The sequence below is a fragment of the Vicugna pacos genome, chromosome 30, assembly GCF_048564905.1.
Source record: "Vicugna pacos chromosome 30, VicPac4, whole genome shotgun sequence".
NCBI classification, from domain to species: Eukaryota; Metazoa; Chordata; class Mammalia; order Artiodactyla; family Camelidae; genus Vicugna; species Vicugna pacos.
This window is the reverse complement of record NC_133016.1, coordinates 12,817,664-12,838,454: the sequence shown is the minus strand read 5'-3', so window position 1 is coordinate 12,838,454 and position 20,791 is coordinate 12,817,664. Positions and strand designations below refer to the sequence as shown.

The 20,791-nt window shown below is 49.5% G+C and overlaps 1 protein-coding gene across 1 annotated transcript in view; it reads right to left on the bottom strand.

Annotated features, from left to right (window-relative positions):
• Positions 1-7,356: 7,356 nt before the first annotated feature.
• ALPK2 (alpha kinase 2) overlaps positions 7,357-20,791 on the bottom strand; it is a 94,488-nt gene continuing 81,053 nt past the window's right edge. The window contains exons 11-13 of the mRNA XM_006205742.4: positions 19,675-19,892; positions 14,752-14,800; positions 7,357-7,587 (exon numbers count right to left, since the gene is read on the bottom strand). Of these exons, the coding sequence (XP_006205804.2) occupies positions 7,374-7,587; positions 14,752-14,800; positions 19,675-19,892 (481 nt within the window). The 3' untranslated portion in view covers positions 7,357-7,373. The remainder of the gene's footprint in view (positions 7,588-14,751; positions 14,801-19,674; positions 19,893-20,791) is intronic.

Genomic DNA, 20,791 nt, shown 5'->3' with positions numbered 1-20,791 from the left:
AAGGGCAGTTGCTTTCTAACTCAATCCTCTTTAAAGAGCATTCCTGGAAGCCCCACCCAGAGACTTCTGCTTGGATCTCACTGGGCAGAACTGTGACCAAGGACTGTCCCTCCATGGGAAGGGCGTCTGGGAAATGCAGTGTTTTAACTAAGCATTTTACCACTTGAACAAAGTTGGGCTCTGTTTGTAAAGAAGAAGGGGGATTGAATATTGGGCAGAAAGAATGGATGGAAGAAGGTTTTCTTTTTTTCTCTCCTCCCTTATAGGGGCTGTTCTGGTGGTGGGTAGGCAGAGATATGATGTAACCTTCAGGAAAAGTGGATTGTTCTAATAAGAGTGGGGGGGAAGGTGAAATAAAAGTACAATACGGTTTTTAATTCTTTTTCCCCAAACCGGCTTTTCAGAATCCAAAGGTAAAACAAGACATCGTTTTCTCTTCCCACCCAGGTAGGAGGGGGGCTGGGAGCAGCGTGGAGCATGGTGGAAAAGAATAGGATGTGGAGCCTGTCGGCCTGGGGGTGCTGGGTGGACTGGGCCTGGGGAGGGCGCCACCTGGAGGCTCAGCCAACAATACTGAGTTTGCTACAATTTTAGGCATTCCCATGAGCTGTCTATTGGTCACTGTGGAGTGACTGTTCCAGGACAGCTGCCTGCTCAGGCCCCTGGAGTGTCCAGGCGCCTATCCCAACCTGAGACTGGCTGCGCCCCTTCCCAAGCGCTGCAAATGGACCCACCCCTCCCTTTCAACAGCTCTGACAATAACTCCTTTCTCAGAGAGAGGGGAGGGCCCCCAGAGCGGCAGTGGGGGTATGGAAGGTGAAGTCTGGGCTCTGGAGAGTGGTGGAGCCCCCAGCATCCCGACCCCAACACAGGCTAAGTATGAGGAGTGTCCCGTAGTCAGGGCAGCACCCAGCTAGCTCTATACCAAATGAGAGAAGTGATTAACTCACGACTTCGGGACAAAGCAGAGTGACCTTTGAATCGCCCACTCACAGGCTATGCATTTAGGATTAGTGGTATACATATACACATATATTTATACACACTGTGGCAACTCTCTTGAGCTGTTATGCAATAAAGATAAAAGGATGAAAATAGAACAGACTAAACTTATTTGATCAAACATGTCATAAGCACCCTGAAAAATTCCATGTTGACTCATGGAGAGACCCATTCAGCAGGGTGTCTCAGTAAACATGCCCAAGGCACTGAGGCCTGAGACATGGGAGGCCAGCTTGAGGGTAGTGACAGCACGACCCCAGCAAAGTGGGCAGGAGGTGGGGTGCTAAAATAGGGCTTGATGGAAGAGAATTTTGCTTGATTGGGGGTTTCAGGACTCCGCGTGCTCTGTAAAGTGGCTGCCCAGGGGATTGGCACCCTGGAGGTGAAATGATGATGGTAGAGGGCCATTCCATTCAGCTCACTACATCCTCTGGGGTAAAAGCCCTTTTTTGGTCCTTATCTCAAGGTCATCCCTGGGAGGGAGGGCAGGGAAAATGATTCATGGGCGCAGGACCGCATCTAATTTAAATCCCCAGTCACTGTGGTGAGGGGTTGATTTATTGGTTTCCGGTAACGCAGATGTGGAAACAATAGTAAAGACCACATCGATCCTCAAGACCATGTCACTAGGCACCGTTAGTGAGATGTGTGGATACAGACATAAATGATGACAAATCAGGATGCCCTCCTGGGAAGCCGCAGCCGTGCTGAGTGAATCAATTATCAGGGGCGAACTTTTCTGTGGTCTGTTGATTCTGAGAAACAGCTGGGCTCTCTGCAAACAGCGGCTGCCTCTCCTGAAATTCCTCTGCCCGACAGAGATGGCCGAGATTTTCCCACCTCAGCCAGTTGCTACCCTTCCTGCTCTCCTTCTGGGCGGAGGTGACCTGTGTGCAGGGTTGGCATCTGCCTGGCAGAGCCCTGGGGGAGAGCTACTTCGAGGAGGACGTTTCCAGATGCTGGAGTGAACCTAGCTTGTCTTCTGCCTTGCTCTTGTGTCTCCCTTCCATCTCTGGGTCACTCTGGGCTGCCCATGACTTGCTTCCGAGCCCTTTAGACACAGTGCCTTTCTGGTTTCTCGGTGCCTTCCCCCCATGTGCAGTCCCAGAGATGCCTCACGTGGTAAGGCGCCCTGCTCTCTGCTCCTCCAGCCTGCCTCCTTCCCGGGCAGCACCACACTCTCCATATTCTAGCTGCTCGAGCTGTATCCGTGCTAAGCCTCTAGCGCCTTATGAAGCCACAAAAACAAGCCGATCTCTGACCAACCAGCAGAGACCTTGCCTCCATCACATCCCAGCTTGCTCCTCTCTCCTCCCTAGTCAGCGGAAAGCTCGTGTTCCCAGGCTGGCTCACTGGTTGTCATCCGGGGATGGTCCTTCCTCCGCCTGCCTCTGAACACTGGCTCTTGAGAGTCTCCCCACGGGGCTACCTTCCTTTCTTCACTGTTCATCTATCGCTTCCTTTTATGCCCTGCTCAAAATTCACCTCTTTCAGAAAGGAGGAGGATGAAAGAGGAACTGGAGGTTGGAAGGGATGTTGATCAAAGCCGTGCTTATCTAAAAACAGCAGAGAGATGTGCAGATGGCTTGTCAGCAATTCCTGGATGGTTTTTTTCTTTTTTTCTTTTTTTAAGGCAGTGACTTCTCCTTGATGCTCAAAAATGAAGATTTTTTTTAAGAGACGTGCAGCAAAATTATTAAAGCTTTGCCTAGCCCCCTTCATAGAGAGGCTGTACAGCACGGGACCAATAAAACATTTTGAAATGACTTAAAAACGGAACCCTGAAAAAAAATGTATTCCACACAAATCCACCATATGACATGATTTCTTATTTTCCTCTTAAACTGTATTTTTCATTGCCGTTGATATAATTTACAGTTGTAGATTATTTTTAGTATCTGCCAGGTTCCAGGCACTTCTAGGGGTTAGGGATACATCAGTAAACAAAAGATTTTGGCTTTATCTCTGACAGAGATAAAGCTCTGTCACGAGTTTACACTCTAATTGGGGAGAGAAACACTAAACAGAAATCAGTCCACCACGTAGCGTATTACAAGCCGGTGAGCAAGCAGCGGGCGATCCAGGAGGGACAGTGACGAGGCCCACAGGGTGGTGGCGGGATTTTAAATCTGTGGTCAGAGAGCACTGGGGACCATTTGCTCATTTAGGACATGGGGTCATGCCGCGGGAGGGTGGAGGCAGGGAGCAGGCAGCACAGAGACTTCCCCAGAGCCCAGAGGGAGCTGCCAGCCCCTCGATCTAGGATTTCCAGCCTCCAGGACTGCAAGACAATTTCTGTTTTTTAAGCCCCGCGGCTTGTGGTTCTTTGTTCCGGCGCCCCAGGAAATGAGCACGGGCTCCAAGGAAAGCACCGTGGGCAACGTATCGCTGTAGACGTAGATGGAGAAAGAGAAAGCCATGAGCTGGAGGTGAGATATCCCATCAGAACCGCTTCCAGTACTGACTGCCATATCCGATCACGAACATGTGACTTTTGAAAAGAGCCTCTGAGATGATTTCTACCTGGGTCCATGTGGGCCTCATGAAAATTAGAATTTAAAACATTCTTGGTCTAGTGGTACAATTGGTACGTTAAATATTTGTTCATTGCATCATGAAGTTGACGTCTGTGCTCACACGACCACACAGATAACCTGGTGCCCAGCTTGCCTTTCGGCTTTCACAGAACAAGCTTCGGAACGAGCCGGCTCTCGAGGATCCAGAGCTGCTACAGCAAAGAGCTGGAAAACGCACCCTTTGCTGGAAGGCAGAAGAGGTTTGTGTGTCTCTGATTTTTTAGAGCTACTTAAGCGCAAGTGGCACCTGCAGATCTAAACGGGGGAGAAACGCCAGTCCGTTCACTTTTGCACACGTGGGCCAGCGGAGCAGAGCGTGTACGAAGGAAGCGAGCCAGGCCCAGGCTGAGCCGGCTCCTCCTATCTGCGTGCCGTTGAAAACACACGCGACACACACACAAAATGGTGTGTATTTAGAAAAGAGAGCACTTTATGATTAGAAAGTAATTGTTACTCCTTTTGGTGACCTATTTAATAAGAATCTTTTGAAACCCTTTGCTACTATGGGGCTTATCCGAAGCACGGCTGGGGAGGCGCTGGTACAAGAGAACATGAAATATTCACACAGGCCAGCCAGCCATGCATCCACCTCCAGACCTCTCCAGAACACGATGCCCCTGGCAGGAAGTCATCATCTCTTTGCCATCCTCATTAGCGATGAACCTGCTGTTGAAAACAAGCCCATTTAATGAGGTGTTCGTTTATTTTTGTCAGCTGCCCGTCACAGAGCCCCACTGCCGAGCCCTTTAAGAAACAGATGCTCACACACAGATGACCATCCCACAGGCACCGGGCACAAAGTCCCCAGCTGGACCCACCAGGCCATCCCAGCTCAGCCCTGGGTTGAGCGTTTGTTGTGTTTATAGACCTAACACCTCACGTAGGCAAATGGGAAAAACCGAAGAAACTGGACGTGGTGGAAACTAAGCACAAACAATGGCAAGGGGGCCGGAGGAGGAGGAGGGTGCAGCTCAGCGGTAGAGCACGTGCTTAGCAAGGACGAGGTCCTGGGTCCAGTCCCCAGTATCTCCACTTAAAAAAAGAAAGAAAGAAAACAGTGACAATGGGTGTGGGCATTTTTGAGAACAACTCCTCGGTATAAGAGCTCACAGCACACCCACCCACCCACCCACCCACCCACCCAGGTATTTGACGACGCGAGGAAGCCTGCAATTCATCTCAGAACAGACGGTCAGGGTGGGGGTGGCCAGATAGATGGCCACTCAGCCCCACCAAGGCCATCCCTGGCTGCATTGGTGGAGGCAAGTCCCCCGTGGGCACACCTGCTGTCTCCGGTCCTCCAAGTATTTCTAAACAGATGAAATCAGATTATGGGAAACAGTAAGGGCCCCTTGAAGAGAAGTCTAAACAGCCTTGAAAGGAGAAGGGGAGAGCTCCAGCCACGCCACCCCCGGGCTGACTGCAAAATGCCAAATGGAAACTCCTTTCCCTTCCACTGTCTCTCCAAATCCAAATTCAAAGCCAGCTAGAGCTAGGGTTACAGGGTGACTTTGACTTTTCATTTTGCACTTTTCTGTAATTTTTAAAATTTTTGAACACCTGTGTTGATATTGTTTTTATAATTACAAATGATCACCAGAGAACGTTCCCTGATCTGTTGAAAGGGGCTTTGGTCACACCCACGCTGATGGATGTACACTGATTTCAATCAAAGTGTGCTCGTGCCTTTTTGTTATCATGGAACTTCAGAGAGCGCCACTGCCAAATGCAGCTGCAGGGCCTGTGCCGGGGAGGCAGGCTACAGGCTGCCTCGCCGGAAAGTGAGCATTTTGTAAGCTGCAGCCGGGGGGGGGGGGTCCCTTTAGAAGAAAAATGGAGATGGTAGATCTTCCAAAAAGATGCTCTGTGACTAGCTGAAGGTTTCTCTTTCAAATCCCTTTTTAAAACAAAAATCCCATCTATGCTCTCCTTTCTGTCTAAACCTCGTGCCTGAGGAGGGTGTATTTTGGAGGAGAAGCAGCCGGGATCTCCTGTGGAAGCCCGCTGCCCTGCAGAGCTGGGCACAGCCATCACCTGGCACCGCCGGCGCTACGGTGTCCCCCTTCCGCCTCCCAGGTCAGGATCCAAGGAGCTGGGTGCTTCCCCGGCCGACCGCTGCTTGAACTCTAGTCCTCCTCACTTCCTCAACACTTCAGGACCCTCCTGCCTGTGGTCTACACGCCCCTCCTAAGTGTGGTCCCCGGGCCACCACGCAGATCCCCTGGGAGCATGTTGGAAATGCAGAGTCTCAGGCCCCACCCCACACCGACCGAATTGGAGCCTGCATTTTGTTTTGTTTTTAACAAGATCCCAGGGGGGTCGTGCGCACTTCCAGTGAGACGCCTCCTCCCAGATGCGGTCTGGGAGTGCACCTGCATCATCTGAAACCACCAGCTTTCTGAGAAGGCTACCTCCAATAGGGCTCCTACTGTGTGACATTCTAGAAAAAGCAAAACTAGGGAGACAGCCAGTGGCTACTAAGAGTTGGATCTCAGGGGAAGGACGGAGGAATCGGTGGAGCACAGGGGATTTTTCGGGGGCAGTGAAACGACTCTGTGAGATGTCATGGTGGGTACGTGTCCTATGTGTGTCAAAACCCAGAGAGTAGCACAGAGTGAGCCCTGGTGCAAGCTGTGGACGTCCATGAATCCTGATGTCCTAGGGTGCTCCTCAGCTGTAACAAAAGCATCACATGGGTAAGATGCTAATGATGAGGGGGAAATAACAGAGTCGGGGTGAGGGGCCATATGGGACCTCTCTATACTTTCCACTCGTTTTTCTGTACCCCTAAAACTGCTCTAAAGAGTCTTAATTAGACAATAACAACACTGGTGGGGCTTGAGACATTCTCAGTCTGGGGTGAGGGAGACGGTCCCTGAACTGTCTTTGCACCGCTTCCTCTTGCCCAGTGCGAACTGCTGTGGCCACTCTGCTCCACAGCTGGGCAGGACCCAGGCTGGTGGGGAGGAGACCCCCATGAATGAGAGGGAGGGGCCGGGACGCTGTGAGCGCCTGTGCTCCCGCCAGGATTTGCACGCACCTTCCAGAGTGATCCCTCGAGGGGGCAGCCCTGGGTTTAGGGAGCTCAGATTTAGAAAGAGAAGTGGACCAAACCCAAGCTGTGCTGTAAGAACGGGCGGAAAACACAGAGGCAACTATTTTGTGCTCTGGTAAATGTATCAGGAACTATTACTCCTCCTGGGGGAATGTGAAATACGGCACAAAGTCTAAATGTCTGTGCTAATATGTGCATCTTAACAGCTTTTGTCTAAACATGAATTTAATTAAACAGAATGTTACAGCGGGATGTGTGAAGAGTGATGGGAAACTGCCTGACATTTTGGGAGCCCCCTCCAGCCACAACAGCATAATCCACTCGAGCGCGCCTGACCCAGGGAAGGAATTCACCCCCTCTGTTGGTAGAGCAGCCGGTTGTGCCTAGAAATCCCGAGGTCAGGAATGGAGGCGGGGAGGACGTGGGCTGTGGACAGACCCTGCTCAGCCCGCAGTCCTTGACAAGACAGCCATGTGCAAATACAGACACCTAATCTGAGGTCGGTACAAATGCTAACGGTACAAAGACATCCTTGAGACGACAATTGATTCAGTCTCTCCGTGGGTCGGGTCGCAAATCCTGCTCTAAAATCATCTCTGGGAAGCCAGCAGGTGGCAGCTTGGGAGGCAGCTGGGAGGCAGCTCTGGGTCGCTCTGCAGGCTGTGTTCCCTCTGGGGTGTTCCCAGATTTCCCACAAGACCGCATGCCGCCAGCCACTGACTGTTAGTCAATAGGAGTCGTTAGGTTTTCTTGTTGGCTGGGGTCCCGGGCGCCGTCTTCTTCACGGTTGTGGAGCTGGGCTGAATTTTGCTCTTCCCGACGCTCGGCTTCTTCTGTTTCTGGTTGTTTTGAAGCGACTTCAGCCCCAGCATTTTACAATACTTGTTACACTGGTGTAGCGCTTTAAACTGATCAATGAAGGTCATGGAACAGTTGCCTTTAAATCCTCTGTACCTGTGAGTTTGGGTGGAGGAAAACAATCTTTAGAAACAGGACTCTTCACCGATGTTAAAAGAAACAAATCAAAGGGGAAACTAACAGCACGTGGAACATGTATTTATTCCTGCTTTAGGCAAGGGTCGCCAAGTGGTTGACAAGACTATGGAGAGAAAAGACAAAACCTGTGCAATTAAGGAACGGCAAAGTCCAGCCAGTGTGCACAGCAAAGATCAGAGACTAAGATAAGACAGGTGTTCTAGGTGCTGGCAGTTTTGCTATGTCAGCATTTTATAGCTTTTTTTTTTTCCCCCTTAGTGTCTAGTGCTGGACCTTCGTGATAAAATGAGATCTCTTGGTGATCTGAAAGCCACTGCATCCCACCCAAAGGTTCTGAATAAAGAAGTTTAGAACTTCGGGGCTGGAAAAAGTGATCAAGTTTAGACCCTTCCAACTTACTAAAGGAATTTAGGCTGAGAGGTCATGGGCCAGCCTAGGACAATAAGGCAAGTGGGTGTGAGAGACAAGACTAGCAAGCTGCCCCGTCTTCCTCCTACCGGAGGGCTCTCTCCTGTGCCACTGCACCTTCTCTCCCCCGAGGAGAAGCATCTGGCCTCTGTCTCTGGCAGGCTGCAGAAGGAACCATGCTGACCGGCCCAGGAGTGGCCTCAGGGGCTGTTCCTTTTGGTTGGGACATTTCATATTCAAATTGTAAATGACTGTGTTTTCACATCTCAATCATGGTAGGTTACTGTCCTCCTTGAATGGACAAGTCCCCAGGACCCCAAATCCCCTCAAGATCCAACAAGAGAGCTGGTGGAAGGCATTGTCAAGATGACGAAATGAGACAGACATAGAATACAAACTTGTGTTTGCCAAGGGGCGGGGGGCTAGGAAGGGACAGACTGGGAGTTCGAAATTTGTAGATACTGACAGGCATATGTAGAATAGATAAACAAGATTATACTGCATAGCACAGGGAAATATATACACGATCTTGTGGTAGCTCACAGCAAAAAAGAATGCGACAATGAATGTATGTATGTTCATGTATAACTGAAAAATTGTGCTCCACGCTGGAAATTGACACAACATTGTAAACTGACTATAACTCAAAAAAAAAAAAAAGACGATGAAATGAGAAAATCCACAGAAACAACCTAGATCAGTGCATGACACACAGTGGATGACATTCAATTCACATTGGCCTGGCGTGGTGCAGCTGATGGGGGCTTCCTGTGGACCGGATGTTGAAGCTGAGACTGAGGGTATGGGATTAGCCAGGTACAGAGGAGAGGCAGGGGTGTGCATGGCACACGAGACCATCGATATAATTTGCAGGGCCCTGTGCCAAATCAAAAACCTGGGTTCCGTGATAATTAAGACTTTTAGCGGAACATGCAGTAAACGAAGCCCAGGGCCCATCTGAGTGTGGGTCCTTGTTCGGCTGCACAGGCTGTCCATCTAGGAAGCCAGTCCTGCTGGGCATGAGCGAGTTCTGTGTTTAGGAGGGCCAACATCCAACTGGCAAAAAAAAACAAAAAAAAAACAAAAAAAAACCAACCCAAAGTCTGTAATACTGGTATCGCACTGAATCTGTAGCTAATATGATTCAAGAAATTTGCCACCTCCTTTTGCTGGCAGAAATCATAAAGGTCAACAAACCTGAAATGAATGAGTTGAGATTTGTGGACTTGCCCCTAGGAAATGCAAGCTGGGTTTTAAGCTGTTAAGGGCATGAAAGGTTACTTTCATCTCTAAAGCCTCAGCGAGCAGCTCCATCCTGACACGTTTGTTACGAATCCAGCCTGCCCTTCCCCACCCCTCCACCCAGAAGCCCACAGTCCACGGTCTTGTGAAGAATGACTCCGTTTTAAAAACCAAGATCCCTCGTTGAAGAAACAGTCAGCCTAAGACAGATGTTGAATCTAGCAGGGTGGGAAAAAAAATTCCACTGCCAACCATGTCATCTTTACATCTCTATCCTCTCCCGTAGGAGACCACGAAAACAGCTGAAATTGCCTGTCTGCCTGCGTTTCCTTCGTGCCTAAGCTCTCCCTGGTGGGATGCGAGGTCATCTGGACCAGCAATTGTCAGATCTGATGGAAGGCCCAGTCCTGACCTTGGTTGGGAGTGGTGCACACAGATGACCCAGGGGCCTTGTTAAAGTGCTGGTTTGGATTCAGGAAGTCTGGGGTGGGGTCCAAGCGACACAGGCCTGATGCACAAAGCACTTAGGGTGTCAGGAAGTTCTGCGCCAAATCCCCTTGCTTCCTCCCCTCCTGGCAGATTCATGCATTGCGTTGAATAGTCTGCCTGGAGTCACCACACACAGCGTGTGCACACCCCGTACATGCAAACGTGCACACACAAGCCTACGGGTGTGTTTCTTGATTCCATCCCACGTGTGCTTCAGTCCCTCCTCTCCAGGTGTGGTGGTGTCTCGGAATTGTGACTGGGTTAAGCCCCCAGGCGGCTGTCGTCCCTCTGCCCTCAGCACACAGCCCTCCCCAGTGAGCTGCCCTTGGCAGGGCGGGGGGCCTTCTGGAACTCCGCTGACTGCACATGGGCATCTGTGTTCATGTTCCTTGTCTCATGGCTCACAGGACTGCTTTCTTAAGGCAGTTGTCCTTCCCCAAGCCTGCGTTGATATGGGCTCTTATCCCGTCACATCTGCCCCTCTTAGTGGGGAACAAGCCGTTTGTGATTCTGTCTGGGGTCTCCTGAATTTGGGTTCCAGGTCAGGGGTGCCTGACACATGCCATGCACCCTACACCCCCGCCCTCTTTTCTTCCAAAAGTAGAGCTGCAAGGCTGGCGGCCACAGGGTGGGGGGACCTCTGTGGCTATTCCTATCTGTCCTATTTAGGTCCAATGCTTACTGCTCAGAGTACTTTGGTTTTTCTTCAATCCACCAACACAAAATGGGTTTTTTCGGGAGAGTAGAGTGGATGAGAGTAGTGGCTCTGGCGCCCTCTGGTGGCTAAACTGCAGTCTCGTTATCTCCCCAGAAACTCAACTGCTGGCTGGGGACAGGCGTGTGTTTGCAGGACCCGCTGTGACATGTGCAGCTCTACTCCCCACCCAGGTGTTGGCTTACACTGATTTTGGTTTGTTTACCTTAAATTTTAAGATCATACTCCCGGGTAAAGTTGCATTAAAATGAATAAGTCGTGACAGTCCCCTATTTTCTAAGATCAGAAATGATTTACCCTTAAAAATAGTATCATACCTTCTAACTTCACTAAACAAGAGAACAAGCCATTTACTGGGGTGTCTGCAGCCAAACATATGGTTGAGGTTGAGATAAGGGAGTATTTTCTTTAAATGACCCAACGCCTCCTCTTCCTGCAAAAGGTCCTGATCAGTGCTGGCCAAGAAAGAGTGGACCTTAAATTTGGGAGATTTCTTTCTTTCTGTTTTAACTGCATTCTTGATAATTATTAAAGTCAGATTTGCCTCCTGTTTCTCCCCCTACGCCTGGCGTTCTTTCTAGTGCCGTTAAAAGAACACGTGTAACGCCGCCCACACAGAGCCCTGCTTCCTAGGACAGGAGCACCCGTTCTACAGGCCACTGGAGAGCAAGCGACTCTCCCTTTCCAGTGTGGATGAATGAAGCCCACGCAGGGCGCTTGCTGAGAATCAAGAGTGCGCCCGATCAGTGCTTAGCCACCAAGCTCCTCTCCTGCTCTCGGAAGCCCTCTGGCATGTGCCAGGCACCCCAGCCTTTCCTTCCCCTGCTCACGATGGCTTCCCACTGGACTTCTCTACCTGTTTGCAAGCTGCCTTTGCAGTCTGAACCCTTTCCAAGTCTCTCCCATTGACTGGGCTCCAGTCTGCAGCTTTGGCTGTCGATGGAGAACTTTGCCCCCTGTTCCTCAGGGCGCCTTACTCCATGTAGCCCGTGAGCAGGCTGCCTCCTTTCCCTGAACCTCCTCCTCCACTGGGAAGTAAGGTCGGATGGACACACGTCCTCGGGGTCTCCAAGTTTCCCCTTGTCCGTTCAGGAAAATTTCCTCTTTCAGCTTTTCAAACTGTGCTAAGAAACATTTCTTTAGGGAAAGAAATTGTGGCTTAAGAAGTTTAAGTAAAAGTTTTAAAAATGGACAAGATGATCCAGTATCCGTAATATCTCTCAGATGCTTCGGGATTCCCTTCTCTCCTCCCTGCTCCTCCCTGACCACTCCTCGGGAGGGAGGCAGTGAGCAACCCTTTACAGACAACATTTTGCTCTGGGCTCCAGCTATCGGCTCTAATGGGGGCTGGGCAGCTGTCCCAGGCCAGAGAAGTCACATTAAAGCTGAGAACAAAACCAAAGGGATTGGATTTCTTTTTAAATTAGGAGGAAAAAAAATATGGTCTAGGTTTCCTGGCAGCTGTTAGGAGGCTTTTAAAAGATGTCCTCAATAATCACACTCTTTAGCTCATCTCAGTGTTTGAAACTTCTTGGACAGGTTTCTGCTTCGTTTTGGTAGAAAGCGGTTTCAAATAATGGTATGGAATTTGCCTACTCTGTTGTCGGGTTGAGGCATCAGGGGCAAAGGAAACCAAGATTAATTAAGCACAGACTGAGCTTCAGGGACTGGAGGTAGACGAACCAGGAGAATCCTCCAGACAACCCCCCGTCCTCATGCTATAGATCAGGGGCTTCGAGAACTGAGTCTCGTGTCCTCAGAGCTGGTAAGATAAGAAGCCAGCATTCAGACCAGGTCTGGATGATGCCCAAATCTGCAGTGTCCTGCAAGGAATAAGGAGCCTGTGAAGGAAAATTTTAACTTGGGCAATTCTTCTGGGGTCTAGGAAAATCCCTTTGCAAAGAGAGGCATTGTCTAATTTATTTTTGAAACGGGGAAACTTTTCCTGGACAAATGACTAGCTAGGCAGAATGCTGGGATGGCAGGCATGACATGGTGCTGTGCTGGGCAAACCAAGATGTACCATCGCCTTCCCATCACGTGGGCCAGACACATTCCTATGACAAGAAGCAAGGCTACCACAAAGAGAATCAGAAGCAAGTGGCAGGACCAGGATCTGAACCCAAGTCTCTGAAGCCCCTGTTCTCCTCTCCTGACCTGTTCTCTTCACAAGCCCAAGGCCAGGTCCCAACGCCCTGACCCATTCAACATTTAGGGCTCAGCTCAGCCGCGGGGATGGAGTACAGAGACAGTTCCGACACAAAGCTGTGCTATCCTGAGCAGATTTTGAGAAGAGGAACATTCAAACCGCATCCTACTTCTAAAACCAAATTAGAAGCATTCGTGTAGTTGGTGAGAACTTCACGAGTCAGACTGATTAACATGAAAGTTAAGAGAAACAGTGGTTGGCCTTCTAGAGTGCCTCTCACAGGGCAACTAACCAATCCACAGCCCGTGCCCACTGCTTCCTCTACTGGGGTCTCACACTCTGGGCCACCATTCACCTCCCTAGACACCCCAGGGCAGGTGCCAGATGACTTCAGACGGCCCTTACACCCAAGAACCTGCTGGGATAGTTCAAGTTAAGTCAATTCCAAGCCTGTTTACCCCCCTGCCCCACCCATTCCTTCCCCTGAAATCCACAAAAAACCTCTTGTCTGTGTTTTCTCTTCTCTCCTTCTGCCTCCTGACTGACCCTGGTGCTTCCCCCATGGAGCCCCCCAGGGCCTGGCCTGCCCCCTCCTCTTGAGAACTGAGCAACAGCTGTCTCCTTAGCACAGTTGTCTCCTGATCTGTTGCTTTCAAATCTGGACAGTAATAAAACCTACTTCTTTTTTAATTGACATATAGTTGATGTACAATAAGTTACAGGTGTATAATGTAGTGATTCACAAGTTTTAAAGGTGATACTCTATGTACAGTTACTACACTGGCTAGATTCCTTGTGTTGTGCCATACATCCCTGTAGCTCATTCCATACCTCCTGGTTTGTATCTCTTAGTCGCCCTCCCCCTTCCCCGCTGGTTTTTACTCTGTATCTATGAGCCTGCTTCTTTGTTGTATTCACTAGTGTGTTGTATTTTTCAGATTTCACATAATCAGTATCATACAATATTTGTCTTTATCTGACTTATTTCACTTAGCATAACGCCCTCCAAGTCCATCCCTGTTGCTGCAAATGGCAAAATTTCATTCTTTTATGGCTAAGTAGTATTCTATTGTGTTGTGTGTGTATACACACACCCACACACACACCCACAGCTTTGTCCATTCATCCGTTGGACACTTAGGTTGCTTTCCGTATCTTGGCAATTGTAAATAATACTGCTATGAACATGGGTGCAGGTATCTCTTTGAATTCCCATTTTTTTTCCAGATATATACTCAGGAGTGGAATTGCTGGGTCATATGGTGGTTCTATTTTTAGTTCTTTGAGAAACCTCCGTACTCAAATCTACATTTCAAAACACAAGCCATTCCTTCTAAAAGTCACTTGCCCCCTCATCTCTTCTTCCTTACGAACGGTCCCTGCACACGGGAACAGGAGCAAGGGGCGAAGGCACGGTAGCTCCAACTAGAACTTTATTTTCACCAAGAATCACAAACAGCCTGCTTTCTCCTCACTGGTGGTCAAGCAGAGCAGCCAAAAGGGACAGGATGTTAACGAGATCCCCCAGTACAATGTTATCTTAGTGCCCCTTAGGCACACTCCACAGTGAGCAAAGCAACACCCTATGCTAAATTAGGAAAACAAAACCATTAACAGCACACACAAAAAAGTCGCTAAATCACAGCTCTCCTGTAGCCATTTGCTCCTGTAATCTTCACCATGGAAGTCTGGAAGCTGCCCAAAATACTTTTTGTTGAAAAGTACGGGGAAAACACATCAAAGTGTGCAGACTGAATTCACTGCCCTCAGTTGCAAGTGTATTTTAAAGATGTTTCTAGTAGTGAAGATATTAAATGCAGAAAAATGGGATCTTTATGCTGGCATTTCCCCCACCATGGCACTCCTGTTAGTAATTAATCTTGAAATGTGTATACAGAGTTCTGACTTGTTTCAAAGTTAGGAAACAAACGTTTCGCCGGGGAGAACAAAGTCCATAAATATTTTAGGTAAGAGAGACGTGAACTGAATTCCTCCCAAGAACATCTGTCATCCACAGTTAGGACAAGAGGTCTCCTCTGCCAGCATCAGCCTGCCAGCATCTGCCCGGGAGGTGTTTGGAAACCCAGAGTTGAATGATACACTCTTTTTTTCTACTCACCCTTTAGCCAGTGTTGCTATGCCAACGTCAGTTAACTTCATTCCTACACCTATAAGAAGAGAGCAAAGACGGGATCTGTGTTACACCGGGCTCCTCAAAAAGGGCGGGCCATCTGTTCACGGGAGAGAGTGACAGCCCCAGCACCACCTCCCTTCCTGCATGAGCACCCGCTTCCCTCCTTGTTCCCATCAGCAGACGCTGACAGGCTTCCAGACGTGCATCCAGCTTTATGGGACTATGATGGGGAAGGCAGGGCTCTGACGCAGCCCTTCAGGGGACTTGGGGGCCCTCTGGGAAGGGAAGTGATGCCCTTTGCCTGCCTGGCCCACCCCTGCTGGTGGAGGCAGGAGGCCAGCCCTCTATGAATGACTCCGAGGCCCGTCACTTGTCCCATGAGCTCTCTCCCCAGTGATGCCCTGGTTGGGGCTTAGGTCTGTTCCTTGTTCTTCACGGGAAGTCGAAACCCCTGCACAACAGAAGGTGGAGTGGGTGTGGGCGGGGATGGCCAAGCTCAACAGCGAGAGAGTTCAGGATGGCACGTGTTTAGTTCAAGGGCAGCCTCCAGACACAGGATTTCCCATTTCCTTAGACAGAGCTTTCTGATTCAGAATTGAAGATTTTCTGGGTTGGCTTTAGACCCAGGGAAACACTCCTGAGTCATACGTAGACTTTAACGTTGGCCTGGAGGTGTCGATGCGTGTCTCCCGCGGTCTAATCCTTTGATACTTATCCTGACCCCTTCTCCGTTAAGCCACTGGAAGTTGGGAAGGGTTGGGTGGGACGGGGGTGGGGAGCAGCATCTACAAAACAGCTGCCTGAGCCTCCCAGCCCGGTTCAGTAAAGAGCCACAGGCGTCCCTGGTAGGATCCCAAGCACGCGGCGGGGGAGGGGGTGTCTGTATGCTTCTGCCCTCCCTGCAGGAGCTCTTGGGAGAGTGGCTGGGGAACCAGGAATTCAAAGAAAATGGAAAGCACTATAGTCTTGCAAGGAGGGGAGGGGCAAGACTGCCACCACCACCTGCGGAAGAGTCTGCCTGCTCTCACCTGGGTCTGGAAGGCAATCCTCTGATGCCCCAGGGGTGGGTGGCCTCTGGCCTTTCCAGAGTCTCCTTGCCAGACCCATTCTCTTCCTGCCTCTGCGGGGTGCTGGCTGGAGCCACTGGCGCCAACCCCGTGGCCCTCCGCCTAATCTCACCCATGCAGCCTAGTGACAGGCCTTTCACAAGGGCACAGGGTCCATGGTGCTGGGCCACCTGGGTCTTCCCTCCTCTTCTCTTGCACCACCCAGGCCAGGCCATGGTCACTGTATCCCCATGGCCAGCAAGTGACCTGCTTGCTGAGGGGCCCGCAGCCCAGAAGCCAGCCTGGGCTGGGGACAAAGGAAACGGCTTTCCTGGCAAATGCCAACTCTTATGGGTCAGGTCTGATGGCAATCTAGTCCCAAAGGTCTCCACCGCTGAGCCTTGTTCTTTGAGGCTCAGAAAAGCCAAAGGGTTAATGCTCTGATTCAGCCACGTCCACCCAGAATGCGGCAAAAACACAGGCCGTGCTGCTGTCGAGGCTGGCTCACCTGGCTTCTCTGCCACACTCCACACGGCCCTCTGGGTGAGCCAGCAAGCATTTTAAAAGCCCCTTTCACAGCTGGCAACCACTTCATCTCATTCTTTCAAAGCTGCTAACAACTAGAACATACGTGGAAATACTTCATGTAGTTTTTATGGTAGGAACTGCTTTCACAAAAACAAAAAAACCTGAATTGCAAAAGCCCCCTCTGGACGCACTGTTTCATGGAAAGTTGTATTTCAAAATTACAGCTCTAAGCTGCACGGAAGTCCAACCGTAAGACGTCATTTGGCAAAACGTCCTTGAGCTTGAGTTTCTTTTCCTCGAGTCTCACAATTACCAGTTGTCACTGACGTGTGGAAAAGTAGAATATGATTTTCTCTCTCCGCTTAATAATTTGCCAGCAATTCAACCGAGGTTATTAAGGGTCTCTAGAGGATAATCATTTAAAGCATAGCGTGCAGCTATTAAACTGGGCTGGGGGTAGCAGTCTACAGGTTGTTTCTGGTGGAAGGCCAGAAGAAGACAACAAGTTTGTTCTCTGGAATTCGAGTTTTTGGGTAATTTGTGGGGCTGCTTCTTAGGAACCTTGGCGGTGTCACCAGTGTGCAGACCTCAGGGCCAGATCACAGGCCCAGCTTTCACCCCACAAACCTAGGACTTAGGGTTTCGTCTTAGGACTCGCCACGGTCCCATCAACAAATGAAGGCAACCAGGGAGAGAAGAACTTAAGAGTCTGAGACAGGGATGGTTGAGCTTGGGGCTTGTTTGGGATTTGAAAATCCTACTTCCAGGGCCTCGGTAAAATTATAAACCGTGGGGACTGTTTAGAGAGTGGCTGCGTTGTCTTGTGCTACAGTGACGCTATCAGATTTTTCCCGGGCACGGCAGAGAATAAACGCCATCATGAAACACGCTGCCAACATCTGAAACCCCGCAAGTCACTTACAGGGAGACAGAACGTTCCTCTACAGCTGTTCACTAGTGCCTGGGAGCAACTCTAGCCTTGCATGAAGCCCCGGGGTGTTGCTTTTCAGCAGGAGAACTACATCTAATGCAAAATTAACTTCAAAGGAGAAAAGACGGGAAAATCTCAACAGTTGTAGAGACAGTCCAATTAGAATAGAGAGCTGTCTGTTAAGACCATATTTATGTGTGTGTGTTAGCAAAGCCTCTTCAGAAAGTGAGGGGATAAAGCTTCCTCCAGCCCAGTCCCACGTGCAGGACTGTAACATTGCACTTCCCAGCTGACCTTAAAGGAGCTCCTCCCAGGAGCCTTTGACATCTAGAGATGCTTGTAAGTTTGAGGTTTAGTGGAAAGACCCTGGGGTTCAGAGTCAGAAATAGTGTGTTGGAGTCTTGGAGGCCTCTTCTTAGCTGGCCGAGTGACAGGAGACTATTTTATCATTGTCTCCAAGCCTCTGTTTTCTCATCTGTAAAATGGGGATCAAAACATCCATTTTGCAGGGTTATTATGAAGATTACACAGAAATAGGAAGAAATGAGTGCACACAGAAACGTGAAATCCAGGTAGGGTCTCGTTCATTCTATTCTGCCGGGGTGACCCTCCTGGTTTTGATAACGTGCTGTGAGGAGGTAAGAGGTTATCGTTAGGTGAAGCTGGGTGAAGAGTAAATGGAACCTCTGTCCATTTTTGCAACTTCTTGTGTTTACGGTTATTTCAAAATGGAAAGTTTTAAAGATAGGGAACACTTACATCAATGCTGCACTAAATGTTTGACTATCTCATTTAATCCTGACAGCAACCCCTGGTGGGAAGTACTGAGGCCCAGAGAGGTCAGTGATTTGCCCGAGGCTAACAGCTAGGAAGCAGAGGCACAGGGAAGAGAACCCACAGGCAGTCTGGCTCCTCACCACTGTGCTGTAGACAGAGCTTGGGGTCCTTGTCCGTGACAATGTCTGACACCGGCAGGTACACAATTATAGTTTAGGCTTCTCTCAACAGCATTATTATTTGAGAAGGAATAGGAAAACCTCAGTAGCAGATGCTTTACCTCCAGCTGCCAACAAATGCATCTCTGCCTGAGAACTTTCTCTGATCACAGGAGCCTGCTTTGCTCAGCATGGCTTGCCCACGTGCAGGTGTGAAGTGCAGGGGAGCTAACACCCCCATCAGGAGCAGCCTTCTGCTGGAAACTAAAGGGAGTTGGTATATAAATACACTTGCTCCTTCACTCTGTGGCATAATTCTGAGATGTGTGTTCTGCCCAGCCTCCCAGAGTTTCCTCAGCAGGCAATGAGCTCCAGTAATACATAGTGGTAACTGGGTATATTATAAAGGTACCTTATCGACTTACTTTCCCTCCCCTGTCACACTTCCTCACTCTCCTACCAGCATTTCCTGGGATCCCCTCCCAAATATTTGCACTTGAATATTCACATGCAATGAAGATTAACTTTGCCTAAACAGAGGATTGCTTTTGTCCAGCTTTTGAGAGGTAACTGCTAAGCTCTGATAAAAGTGCGCTTGTCTACCTGGTGCCTGGGCCATGGGATGTCAGCTTGACCTCAAAGAGGCTAGAGACTGAAGTCAATCTCACAGGGAATCAGTCATGCCTACGTGATGGGTCCCTAGCAAAGTTGCTGAACACCAAGGCTGGGGTGAGCTCTCCTGGCTGGCAGTCCCCCATGCATATGGCCCCACATCGGTGAGTGGGGAAGTAAGCACTGTCCCCATGGCTCCAGCAGGAGAGGACAGCTGGACGTCCCCACCTGGTCCCCTCCCCATGTGCCTCCCTCCCTTTGCTGATCTGAGTCTATATCCTTTCACTGTAGCAAACCATGACCATGAACATAATGGCTTTTTTGGAGTTCTGTGAGTCCTCCCAGGAAATTAATGAGCTGGAGGGTGGTCTTGGGGAAGCCCCAGGCTGCAGCTTGTCTCAGGGCTGTCTCTGTGGGAAACCCAATTATGACGTCTCCACTTCATACAAATGTACTCCTCCACAATGTGTCGATAAATTGAAAACATGCTGTCAGTTCACCCGGGGAGCTTGAAATGTAGAGTGACTGAAAGACCCTTCCACCTAAGAATGAATTCTTAATTTCTCTTTTGGTACATCTTAGTTTTCATATAGACTTCTGAATTTGTACCTGACATGGATATAAAAAGCCAGTTTTTGATTACCTGCTGTTGTTGAAATGTACTGTCACTCCAGCAGTTGGCCACTCTGGGCTCCCTGGTCACACCTTGTTTCCAAGATGTCAGTAACACTTTCTGCTGGTGAAGGTGTATACAGCCCAGCAGACCGCTCCCTCCCATCTCCCCTCCCCTCCCCATCCCCACAAACATCCCAGGCGCAGAGCATCCCTGGAGCCCAAGGCAAGCTGCTCTCCTCACCCTGCATGTCTGTGACCAGGAGACACCCGCTTGTTTTCTGGTAGACCCAGTGCTGGAAGGTGCAGCATTTCTGACCAGCCTCTGATTCCCTTCTCAAGAAGTTTATTTCCTTCCCATCTCTGATGGAATACTTCACAAACTCTCCAATCAGCTCTTCCTCCACTGTTGCATATGGGATATTGTTCTTAGGTCGATGGATAAGAAAAATGGGAATGATCCTGGAAAGGAAGAGAACATGGACACGTATCGTGTTCTCAGATGGAGATAAAGGCTTTGGGGGCACTCCGTCTTCACCCAGAATAGCAGAATAAATCCCTGGGTCCCATTAGACTTAGACTAAAAATCCCCCCTGGTGATTACTCAGTGGATGAAAAGGTGTGTTTATTTGTTCCTAGATTTGGTCAGAAAGTCCTCCTTGGGCTGGAGTTTACTTGCTCATGTAGAAATGAATGTCTTCATTATAGTTACATCTCAATGACCAGCTGGTCAGGTGACTACAATCCATCTATCCATCCACTCTTCCATCCATCCATCCTTCCACTCAGCCAAATATTCATTCAGTGGCTTCCATGTGTCAGAAGCTCTTCTAGATACTGTTCCAGAGAACAAAGGAGATCTGCTCTCAGGGGTCTTACATTTAAGTGAAAGAGACAAGGAAACGTATCATGCTCTGTGCTGTATGAAATAAAGTAGGGGAGAGGAGACAGGGGATCTGCTCTTACAAGCTTATAAACAGCTCAAGAGGAGATCACCTAGTTAATTCTGATCACCTTCAAGGGCTTAAAGTGGAAACAATGATGGCAGGCCTGAGGAAAGGTGAGATGCTAATTTTTGATGTTTGTTCATTTAAGACATACTTTTAATACGAAATGTTTGTCAGATGGATAAACTAATAGGTGTAAGTCCCTAGTGCAGGCCCCTGCGCACTGGCAATATATTTAAAAGGATCAAAAAGTAGGCTTCTGGAAGGGTCTAAGGCAAAAAAGGTGATGGTGTGGTGGTCACCTGCATCCAGTGGTCACCTGGGGGGGAGGGTAGCTGGTGGCAGTTCCTAGTAAGATGTCGCAGAGAGCCCTGCAGTGAGAAGGCCTCAGAGCGGCACAGATTTTGAGGTGGG